This window comes from Aythya marila (assembly GCF_965140915.1).
Source record: "Aythya marila genome assembly, chromosome: 2".
NCBI classification, from domain to species: Eukaryota; Metazoa; Chordata; class Aves; order Anseriformes; family Anatidae; genus Aythya; species Aythya marila.
The window spans coordinates 149,133,694-149,146,305 of record NC_139043.1 but is presented as its reverse complement, the minus strand read 5'-3'; the positions used below and the strand labels follow the sequence as shown (position 1 = coordinate 149,146,305).

The 12,612-nt window shown below is 36.8% G+C and overlaps 1 protein-coding gene across 1 annotated transcript in view; it reads right to left on the bottom strand.

The window, feature by feature from the left end:
- Positions 1-12,612, bottom strand: part of TG (thyroglobulin) — a gene marked incomplete at its 5' end in the record, with an annotated part of 153,418 nt that overhangs the window by 93,901 nt on the left and 46,905 nt on the right. The window contains 10 exons of the mRNA XM_082754686.1: positions 516-627; positions 1,643-1,819; positions 3,041-3,178; positions 5,240-5,320; positions 6,064-6,129; positions 6,659-6,820; positions 8,531-8,728; positions 10,072-10,180; positions 10,819-10,934; positions 12,457-12,579. Of these exons, the coding sequence (XP_082610812.1) occupies positions 516-627; positions 1,643-1,819; positions 3,041-3,178; positions 5,240-5,320; positions 6,064-6,129; positions 6,659-6,820; positions 8,531-8,728; positions 10,072-10,180; positions 10,819-10,934; positions 12,457-12,579 (1,282 nt within the window). The remainder of the gene's footprint in view (positions 1-515; positions 628-1,642; positions 1,820-3,040; positions 3,179-5,239; positions 5,321-6,063; positions 6,130-6,658; positions 6,821-8,530; positions 8,729-10,071; positions 10,181-10,818; positions 10,935-12,456; positions 12,580-12,612) is intronic.

The following is a 12,612-nucleotide window of genomic DNA, read 5'->3' as shown; positions in this document are numbered from 1 at the left end:
TAATTTTTCTCTGTCCCAGAGAAGGGGAGATAGGATATTGCACAGGGGAGAAACACCAAGAACCTGTAGAGATGCTCTGCATAAGACTGCCTCATGTTTCTTCATACTGCATAGACACTTCCACGTATTTCCATTTTTTAGATGAAATTACATTCAATTAGTATACATCTACCAGACTACATCTAATAATTTACATTAATATTTTGATAACTGTCCTAAAAGAATCAGCATAAATTTCTTTTCTGCTAAGAGATCTAACTGGCCAAGCAGCAATTTACGAGAAGTATACGAGAAGTATAAGTACTAAATCACACAAATATAATTCATAATTACACACCGTATTATTTATACCTCAATTATAAATTTCCGTTAAATCATATGCCACTTTTTTTTGTTAATTATTCTCACATAATGCTGTTTTTGGAACATCTGATCCTGTTCATCTGCATACCATTGCGTTGGTATTTCAGGCATGCTTAAAATGCAGTAAAAGAAAATAAATAGCCGTGTCGTACCCATCTGAAACTGCTTTTCTGCTCATGTCAGTCTTATTCCTCACTGAGATCCCCATTACTTTCTGGAATGGTACACGTGTGTAGAAGCTCTTCACAGAACTTTTCAAAGTGACTGGACAAGAAAAGAAAACCAAAATCAGGAAAAAATCACCTTTTCTTTCTAATTTACGTATACTGATCAAGTAATGACATGGTAAGCATAAACAGTAAACATTGGATAGTTAATCCTAAAGATGAACAAAATTCGAAGTGAAGTCTCTAAAACTTGAGCAAAGTACTCTGCCAAGGAAAGATTTCTAACTAAGGACTTCAGTTATGGATCTGTATTGGCATTAATACATCGTTTTGGTACAAAAACTGGATTACAGCTCCAGATGGGAAGAATCCAAGGTGTATGCTCATGTGTTATTTAACCTGTGCTGCAGTTTAACTCCCCCAAAAGTCACTGTTTAATCACTGAATTCAGTGAATCTACTTTTTCTTTTTTTTCTTTTCCCAGCAAACGTATAGCTTCCTGAACAGTAATAACAGGCTTATTTGTCTCAGTTTCCTCTCGTGAGCCATATAAGAAAACCGCTGAAGTTCCCACACATTCTAGGAATGGAGGTTAGAATCCTTGTCTATAACACTGGATTTCTTTCTTTTTTTTTTTTTTAATAAAAAATAAAAATATACACTCAACAAGAATGCATTTAGATAAATACACTTGTTGTATTACTTAACTACCATGGAAATTTTGATGGTAGAAAATGGATTTTTTGTCATCCCTATGACTGTCTGGTTTTACCCACATTATAAAAACACCTAATACCTGAGACACTGATTATTTGAGCTACACTTGTCTTCTCTGAACTGGGAATAACCAAGGCAGAGAATTAAACTTGTAGTTAATATCACTGAAGTGTAATCACCAGCACTTTGAAGAAGACACCACTCAAAGAATTGCTAACTGCAGAAATTAAAAGTCACACCAGAACACCCTGGCCTTCACTTGCAACATCACATCCCAGCACTAATTTATACATTCAGACTTTTTTTTTTTTAATTTCCCCTCAGAGTCAAGAGCCAAAATACCAGCTTGCATTGCCAAGGTTACAGCACACATACATACAAATCCCATAACCTACCTATTTTTTGATACAATGCCTGTGGTTGCCAGGGTAGGACAGTACGACAGTTTTCCGATATTTGATCAGTGCTGCCATCACAAATTTGTGCTGCTGGATACAAGGTACACACAAAGTATGTGTCTGCGGCATTCTGAAGATCTGCCATTTGACAAAATTCATCTTCTTGTGCACAACCTAGGAGGCAAAGTCACTAAACTTTAGACACACTATGGTTTCCTTCCTCTCTCTTCAGTGTACTTAATGCTATCAATCAGCAAACAACTAAAAGTGAAAATTTCAATATTATTCTATTAAAGTGCAAGAGAAATGGGAACAGATTCTGTTTCTAGTTACAATGAAGAGCAAATTTACTTGGAGAGCACAGAAAAGGAGCTATACCACAGTTGATTGGAAAGATATGTTCTTCGGCTGTGACAAGCATTAGTTCAGTCTGTTGGTGTCACTGACACTGTGACTTGAAGATCCGTATTTTTTTTCTTTTTAGTAAATTTGACATACAAATTGTATAATCAAGAAAATCTCTGTATCACTTGTTGATACTTTAAGGAATAAAAAGGACAATAAAGTTATTTATTTTCTAAAATGTTTTATGAGTTGTTTGCAAACAATTCCTGAAATGTTCGTACATAACAAAAATAAATATAACTTTTCCAGAATTGACTATTCAATGCATTTGTTTGCAAAAATTTGCATTGAAATTTGCTCCAAGGTAATAAGGTGCTTTCAGAAAACAGAGCAGTCAAACCCATTTCTTAATTGCTGTGGCAATGACTTCTGTAAGCATGTGTGTCAATGATTAATTTTAGACAGGCATAACTCTACTGACTTCTTACAGTGATCTTTGTTCACTGTATAGTGCTCTCATTTCTGCCTTCCTGGTAATCAGAGCTAGAAATTCTTCTCCATTTATCATGGCAAAATATATATAATTAACCCCAAAATATCTGTATTTTTCCACTAGTTGGAAAATTATATTTCAAGAATACAAAAATATTGCCTATGCTGCCTCATCTTCTACTACTCTTTCCCATAAAATATTTATAGAATATTAATAATTATTATAGAATCTATTATAGATTCATAGAACCATAAAGGTTGGAAAAAGACCTTCAAGATCACCTAGTCCAACCATGAATGATGGGTACCCTTTCTGCTACAGTGGATGATAATCATGAGGTGGTCCCAATAGCAAATTCAACAAAGCTGACTTCCACGAACATTTTGTGGTTTTCCCCTGAAAAATATGTAAGTCTAGAGTTTAATATTATAATTATTATATTAGAATTATTATAATTACTATTATTAGAATTATTATAATACCAGTAAGGAGATAATTAGCTGAAATCTTTCTATAGAATACTATCCTACAGAATAACTATCTGCAAGATATCTTACGTGTGAGACACCAAAGCACCGCTTCCTCCGCTGAGTACTTCTGCCTGAAAACCCAGTACTGCTGGTAAGGAATGGAATAGTTTGGGTTGCTTTGTATCTGGCCGTTGTCCATTAGGTAGAAAAGATCCTTTGTAGAATCTGAGATTCAAACAAACAAACAGCTCAAGCCCACAAAAATAAACTGAGTTATGGTCTGGACTAAATTACATTTATTTACATATAAAATTTTGTCTTTCTTTCAAGTAAAGCAGCTGCAACCATTTTGTAATGACAACATCACCAAAGGTTCCAACCTTTGGTGGAATAGTCCAACCACAATTACTGATGTCTGTGTAGGCAATGCTTCCTTGTCAAACTGCACTGAACAACACAACGTTGCCAGAATGGTTCCACCACCAAAAATAAATAAATAAATAAATAAATAAATAAATAAATAAATAAATAAATAAATAAATAAAAATCACAGCTCCTAGAAATAAGGCGGCTCTACTCTGTCATGCAACACATCCGTCTAACAATGAAGTATGGTTCCTCAGAAGACGTTTATAATATCTTGATCAATCTAGTTTTATTTATCCAAAATGCAGCAGTTTTCTTAGTTTCCTTATATTTCCTTGGGAAGCTATTACACCTCTCAGTTACAAGTTTTCTTAACAAGCTTAATATCTATTTTAGGTATTTAATTGCATTTCTCCTCATTTATGTTCCTACTGACCATATTAAATAATTCCTTTGTCTTCTGCCTGTGATCTTTAAACATGTATACACTGCTCTGCATCTCTTCAGCTCTCTCTGAAACAATCACAGGTAGTTCAGGCTGTTGTAAAATTACTCCTTTTAAATAAAGGTCCTACAACAATATTCCGAGAAATGGACACTTCACTGATCTCTTGCAAATTTCTTCACAAACATCTTTCTATTTATGAAATGTCATCAGCAGGTCTCATCACCAGGTATTTTCTGGTACTTCAGCATTGTGAGAGTTTCTTGCTGTTTAACCATAGGTGAAATTGAAACAGCCAGACAAAAATGAATATAGAAAATCAAAGACACATAACTGCAGCTGAAATACTGAAGAATGTACTGACATGCTGTAAGTGCACAATCATTTTGCATTTCTATCAGAAAACAGAAAAGAGACATTACCATTTGCTTTAAGCACAATCACCAAGTAATTAAACACTCTGTAGACATTTTCCTAAATGTATCCATAACTTTTCTGAGAAGGTGATTTATAAGTCTCGTTACCCTTCAAAGTTCAACTTCAACCTTCAGTTTCCCTTAAAACTATTTTTGTCATGACTAAGCTTAAAGCATGGAGAAAGAAGATGCATACCTTGCATAACTTCAAGTTTTAATGATATCATCAGCCACAGCAAGGAAAAGGAGAGCCCTGAGGGCTCCGCTCATGCCTTGGCAGGTAAATGCAAAAGAATTTCACCCACTGTATTAAGTGCAGTTATTTCTCATGTTGAAGTCTAGACTTTAAAAATACCGCTGATTGTATAGGAATGCCACTAGATAAACAGACATTTTTGTTTACCTTCCGTTCAAATTACAGGTTTATTTTCCATTCAAATTTACCTTCAATTCAAATTACAAAATAATCAATTCAATTTGTGCTATGATTTTATATGTAATAAGCCATATGCTCAGGCATCCGTCAAGGCTGAAGGCCCAAAGGAATGCTATTAAAGTAATACAAATTATTTTGTACATACAAATCACTTAGTATAACCATGAGCAGACCCTGGAATAACAGAGTCTCTAGCTTTGAAGAAAGACTTGTGATTGTAATTTTGTCCTTACTTCCTCTAAGTGTCACATTTACAGTCATATCACCAGTAGCAGTAGATATCCCCATGTACCCAGGCTAAGGATTTGATCCCTGGATTTATGCCTTTTTTCCCTTGTCCAAATAGTATTTCCCATGTCTTTACAGTTTAATGAACCTAAGAAGATTTTAACTCTTTCTCATTTCTAGCCTGTGAAAGTAGAAAACCAGAAAGACAGGAGGTCCTTGCAGGAGGCACACTTTTCAAACATCATTCCCCAAAAATGTATCAGATTTTCTACCTAAAAGTACTTTGTACTTAAATACCTACATCATTACAGTACATATATGACAATAAATTATATTCTCTGGTTAAATTCTGCACCTCCATCTGCTATCTTCTCTATCTGTCCTTACTATAATACCTGATAATGTTAGATCATTCTCTGTCTTCAAAGCAGTAGCATCACACACAGAGGTTTTAGGCCCAGTGACCATATCGGAGCCTGAAATGCAACAGGAATTAAAGAACACAATAATTCAGTTCACCTTTCTTCCACAAGACAAGCTCATCCTTGGTTCCCTAACTTTATCAAACATTTTAGAGTAAAAAGTTCCACTTAGGTAAACTCCTTACATAGTTTCTCCAACCAAGGAATCGTAAATGAATAACAGCATCTGCTTGTAACTGTATAGGCAGAACTTAACCTAAAATACCCTGTTTGGAGGATAAAAGCAAATGCCATACCCACAATCACTATGCATCAGCATTCAGATGCTGTGTGTGTTTCTAGAGCATTAGCCCAAATAATTTGTGCAGGTCCTGCTATGTATGCTGTGACATTCATAGAGTAAATTTACCAAAAAAACAAAAACAAAAACACATACATAGTAATCATGTTACCAAAGGTAATCTGTACAGTTACTTGTAAAGTTCCAAATTATTGTGGTACCTTGGACACTTGGAGGTCAAAGGCGAGTGTTTCCACAATGTCATTTTTCACAGGCATTAAAAGCAATAAAACATATCCTCAGACAGAGGAATTTACCTAAATTTCTTGGAAGCTACAGTAGTAGAATTACTCTAGATTACACCCACTCCTACTGGAAAAGATTTCCAAGTAGTGTTTCATTTTGGACAGTACAAAATAAAGCAAAACACTTCCAGTTTAAACAAGTGGTATTCATAGAACAGACAGTTACTACTGCCATTATAAGCTTTTGTAACAAGCCCTGTGAGATAACTCACCTCTCCACAGATAAACTTGTTGAAAAGTGGTAAAATTTCTCTCTTCCTCTTCTGCCAGTTTAGAAGCTAATAAAGAAAAAAAATGTGTCTTAGAACAGTTGTTAAATAGGTAGCACTGAATTGCTCAGAAATTACATTAAAAACATACCACTAGACTACATTTCACCTTATTTACAGTGCAAGACCCTAAGAAAGATGCAGTTGTCTGCATGCTAATCTGAGTCATGGGAACCAAGGCTTTATCTTGTTTTCTATCATTGCTTTTTGTGTGCAACGTTGGGCATATTTCTTTCCATCTTTGCTCCATGGTTTATGTTTCTCTAAGATAATGTACATGAATCTGCCTAAGTTAAATACTGGAAGTGTTACAGGGTAGAAGCAACACGTTCTTCACTTTCCTTAGTATTGCCACAGAGAAGTGTAAGAGGTCCTTCTAACAATGCACCTTATTAGGGAAGTCTTATACTCTTATGGTTGTACAGGCATGGATTTACTTGAGAAAAAAAGCACTGAAGTACAAGAGCAGGCTGGTGGAACAGGAAGACTCAGTAAAACAATTAAATGAAATGTAAATTGAGTAAATTCATTGACATACTTCCACTAAACACTTGCCCTCCCAGGGTGAAGGAAAACATCGTCTCTTTTTTGTCATAGCTCATGCCTTTGCACATCCCTTCTCCAACAGGTGTTGGATTCCAGCTATTTTCATTGCAGATCAGCACATCTGGGGAGCTCATCAAACTACACAAAATGGTACCTAGGTTCAGAGGAAGAGAGAATTGTGTCACTGTCTTAACGCTGTGCATCTACACAGAAATTTTCATCCAAGCATCCCGCTACTTTCTCTAAATGCCAGTTGAACCTGCATCACTGAGAGAGCTACTCATTAATATTGACAACTAAAAACTGAAAATCAAAACCATACTTTCAATTTGGAGTTCAAAGTTTAGATATTCATACCTAAAACTAACATTTATAACCTGTGTTCCATATAGTTTAAGCACGTACTTCTATTATCATATTATAAAATATTACTGTTATCTGATAATACCCAACAGGGTTGTCAGCACTCTGAGACACCACAGAGACATGTTCAATCCTTTGGCAGTCTTACAATCTTGGGCTCTGAACCAAGAAAGTTCTTCATTAGTATCTTTTTACTGGGATGTTTTCCTGGTTTGGCGCCTGAATTCAATCAGTACAGCCTGAGTATCCCCCAGCATTGCAGCACAAATCAGGAGGACCAACACATTCAGAGATGAGGTTTTCTGGTTATGATCTGTCTGTCACCATAACATCTAGACAATACTCAACCCTTGCTTTGTTCTTCCTGACAAAGCTTATAATGCAGTGTTGTCGGGTTTTATTTTTTATCAGCAGGATGCTTGAGATATGGAATTTTTGTGCTTTTTGTTGTTGCTGTTCGTTGTTTATGGAATGCTACTTCAACTAATGCATTCACCTGTATTATTGATCCAACTCTATAACATTTACCTTTCCACATCTCATTCTATGCTCACAAGAAGGGAGACTACAAGCATTTGATGGTAACTGTATAGAAGAACATAACATTACAAGATCAGATAGAATATTTTGACATAAACAAATATGAGAAGTCAAAATGGAAAACATTTTCCTGGAAATAAATCCATGATTAGCTGCCACACAGAACTAAAAAAGTACTTGCCACATAGCAGCCAGTAGCAGATGTTTGGGTTTGTAAGAACCCATCTAAAAACTTGAGAAAATCAGAATGTCACCTTGAGACAATTAGAACTTCACCTTTTCTACAACAAATGCCCCTCTAGTAGGAAAGCTGTATGACCTAGAAAAGAAGCTACAAAAAGTAGGCACTGAAATTAAGTGCTTAAATCTGCTGGCAGAAATCTGGGCTCTGCCTAGGTCCCATCTCTGCCAGACTCTGTCTATCCAATCCCCCCCCTTGCTCTGTATCTTGACTAGACACATGGACTTAGGAGATTATAGCTTTTCTGCATACAATAACTTGACATAATGCTCTGTTTAGCATCCTATTTTCCTGCTGTAAAAGGGAAGCTGATTTACATTTACACTAGAAGCACCTTGTAGGCACCATATTAATTCTCCCACTAGCTGAAAGGCACTAACTCTCAGCAACAAAGCTGTATGAAGTAAGGAGAGAGGCATTTTCAAAATGATTTATCTCATCTGAATACAGATGCCTAAAGCAGGTCAAAAGAATTATCCTTTCAAAATGTCCATTTCTCTCCAAGAGCAGCTTGCTACTTCAGGACTTTATCTGTACTGCTCCAGGCCAAGTCCCGAGCATTACTCAAATCTGCCAACAACAACAAAAACGTGATGCACAGGCATGTGTAGAGCATCCAAAAATGAGCTCTACCCAGTGTTGGTTGATTGTTTTTTAACCTACTTGTTTGTGTTGGTTTTCTATTGCAGAATTTTTAATTTTGCAGTGTTTAGACAATACCTCCTTCAAGTGTAATCTGACTCAAGATGAAGCCGTCACAGCAAGAGTCCCTGCTGCAAGTCTGCCGGCAGAAGAGCTGAGCGTCCGTCAGAGATGTGCTGGCTGCTGAGAGCACCATGGACTGATACACACCAGAAAGCACATTCTGAAAACTAGTTCTTTCGAAGGTTTTGAGTCCCGATGAGTTAAATTCTTGTGCTGGATAGACAGAAGAGGAAAGAAATGTTCAAAAGAGCTCAGGAAGAGCTGATGGTTTCAGATTGCCTGCTGATTTGGTTGAAAGTTTTATAATAAAAGCTCTGCCTTAAAAATCCTGTTCTGTACTTTCAGTTTCAAATGCAAGATAACATTACCAAACAGTTTGGTGCAATTGCAGTTGTGAAGCTAGACAGAATATATTGCCATTGAAGAATTGTACCGGAAAAGGTCTCCTAAATCAATGTATCAAAGAATGTTGGTAATACTCCAATTTCAAGAATTATATTAATAACTCCCAGGTATAAATGATACAGACTTATCTGGATAAAAATGTAGACTGGTGTTTCACCAGTAGACCTAAATCTGCAATTAAGGCTTCTGCTGAAAAGTCACATATATAAGAGGACAACTCATTTTATCCTGAACTTAACTAGCAATATCAACAGAAACATAAAGACCTAGTATCAATATATTATGTTGATTATAACAGGCTCAGAGGACTTGTCTTGTTTCAGGTGACACTTAGCTCTCTACTCATATTAATAAATGACAGCTCAGAGATCTGGATAGCAGTAAGAAGAAACCAGTGACAGCAGAGAGTTCTGACTCTACCCCTACCATATCCTGCATTCAGTTGTTTTGTTTCAAATTTGGCATGAAGCTCAAAGCTGGACAAAGATGAGATTGGATATACAAAGATATCGATCACACATATATGAAAAAAACATACATTGTCACTTTCATTATTTCAGATGAATCACTGAGATTTTACTGGAAAGCAGGGTGTATTAGGCTGGTGTATTAGTAAGAAAATCTATAATAAAAATGAATGTAAATTGTTATTGATATACAAGCTGGTCAGTAATAATGCCTTAGATAGTTAAGAAAGAAAATGTTCAGTAAATAATACATATATAATTAGTGCAGATGATTTATACAATACAAATAATTAGTACAATGATTTATAATAGAATAACATATTGGATAGAATCATAGAATCATAGAATATCCTGAGTTGGAAGGGACCCTTAAGGATCATCAAGTCCAACTCTTGACACCGCACAGGTCTACCCAAGAGTTCAGACCATGATATTCAGCTTTTTGTGGGACTCTCTGCTGAAAAGCCATCAAAGCAACTTTCAAAAACTACATGCCTTATTTCTAGGGACCAAGCCATGAAGGAAAGATTTACTGGGTTTTTCTGGCTACCATTTAATGTTAAGCTTTGAACAGAATGATGTCATCTTGAACAAAGATGTTCCTCTATTCCATCATGATTCTACACGGAACTACAAGCCTTGGCACAGCAGTCTAACATCAGATCACCGATTTGCATCTGGTACCTTTCTTCAAATAGACTGTCACTGCATCTCCTTCTGGATTTCTGATATAAAGCATGCAGCTGAGACGACCAACGCGAGTGGCAGCAGGGTTCCCCAAAACACCTTGCACCTGGGACAAAACAGACATGCACAATAAATGCAACAGGACCCATTTCCTCTGCCAAAACACATTTTTCTTAGTTGTAAACAGAAGGAGGAATTAGCACACAGAGTTTATAACCACCACAGCTTGCTGTGGCCCAGTGTGGATGCTTTTCAGTCTGTTAAACTAAAACCTCAGCTCATCTTCAGTACCACTTCCCTGTGTTTAGATAGCAGTGAGTATGAAGCTGTTAAAGTGATGAAGAGCATATGACTTAAACCCTTGACAAGTGGAAAGGACTGAGAAATGATGACTGCCTCAGGTGACCTGGATTACTGACCTGGATATTACTGACCTGGATACTTCTAGTTTTGACTATTCAGATAAAACCCATTTTAAGTTACCCTGACTTCCAGACTGTGGGTGTTCAGCAGGTTTTAAGAATTGTTTGGTGTTTCATGCAAACACTGAGGCATTCAGATGCCACTTTAAGGAACGTATAGGTGTAGCTTATTTATAAACTTTCAGAAATCTATTACTGCTACAATGAATAACAATGTACTAGTAGTCAGGTAATGCTCTGCCTTTCTTCTATGATGTCTTCCAATTATATTGAACCTATGGTACTGTGACAAACACAGATATTTAAATATCATCATTTTTACCAATCCAGAGGTGGTACAATTGAAGTTGACTTCAGAGGCACTGTATAATTCACACACAGCTTCAGAACCAGCAGGGGTTACAGTGATGAAACTGCATGCTTCTTCCTTCTCACAGTCTGAAAAGCAAGAAATAAACCTTAAGTTTCCTGGCATTTCATGTGTATAATTTCTGTGCCGAATTCCTCTGTTTAGTGCATTTTACCCAATTTTTCATACCTCTACCAGATGGCAAGTACGTGAATATCATTAGCCAGATGAACCTTAGCTTTTAATTATTTTAGTATAGATTAGATTTTTAAGTTATATGCTGCAAAAACTTGTTTGGGCATTCTTCACCTGCTGATACAAACAGCTGAGTCAGGTCTAACCACCTATCCAAACACTTAATGTCTGCTGGATAACTTTGCCTGAGGGGGGCAGGGGAGACTCATACAAAACACTTAACATATATGCTCAAGACAGTAACCGCATGGCAAAGAGGTTGTGATCAATATTGGCGTGATAGGAAGGAGGGAAACACTGAATTCTGAAATCATGCTGACAAGTGTAAGGGACCAAGCTGCCATCCCTTTCTATGGTTAGGAATGGTTGAAGATCCTTCTTCTGCCCATACACCTATCACCCCAACACCACTAATGCACTCCCAAAGCTCTGCTCCTAAAACAGGAGGCAAAACTGTTTCCTTTATTTAGGAAATAAAGATGTTACCTTTAGTATAAACTCCCTAAGTTCGTGCCTGGAGTACCTTGTTCACTGGCTTGCTTTTAAGGGTGTCCAGTTTCAAAGGAAGATGCAAAAAAGCTTACACTAACTAGCTAGGAGATGATCTGGTGGATGAAAATCATTCTAGTAACACACACAAGGCTTTACAAATTCACCTCTTGGTGTGAAAGATGACTGCTGGAAATAGACCAAAGCATGTTATACAAAGCCAGTGACTATCAGATATCTGTGGTATTTGCCCAGGCCACCTGTAGTATTACAGCCAGGGTGTTTTTATTTCGAATGCAACACCTCTGCCTCTCTCGACAGGTCTGAAGCACTAGGAGACACAAGGCAAGGCACCCTGACAGCAGTGCACTGATTCCCTGTAGTTTTAGATGAGAGTTTGAAAGACTAAATTTTGAATTAATATAAACCAATAATATGATGTGTCCAAAGGCAATACAGTACGTACACTGTAAGAATTGACAGAGGAATACTTTTGCACTGCTTACTATATCCTTCTGATGAAAGCAAGGATGATTATTCCTCTTTTATATGCCAACCAGTTAATTTGGAAAGAAGCAAAGATCTTGGTTTTCACATGTGCTGAACACCTAATCCTTTTTTGTCTGCACATCTGGAAAATCTGATCAATGTTTCCTGGTCTGAATCTTGGCTCTCATCCATATCGTAAACTGGATTTAAACTCAGATGACTTGCCTAAAGTGGTACATAAAGTCAGAAGACTTCTTTTAGAAGAAAGAGCAACCTCTTCACTGAACCAAGGTTAGCAAAAGTTGTAAATACTCTGCAGTGAATTTGCACTGAACTGCAAGAGACACAGTTCATCTAGGAGCATAATTATAAGTTCATCATACGAAAGGATTATAATTTTCTATGGGGGTTTCTGTTTTTTGTACCGATTTTCCTCACCTGAAATGCATCGAAAAGCTGGACCTGGCAGGTCTCTCCTGAGTGACTGAGGCTGAAGAATTTGAACATCTTCTGACCCATAAAGAAGTTTGGAGGCAGGAACTCTCTCAAATTTTCTGAGCACTAGAAGAAAAAAAAAAAATCCACCATGCAGAG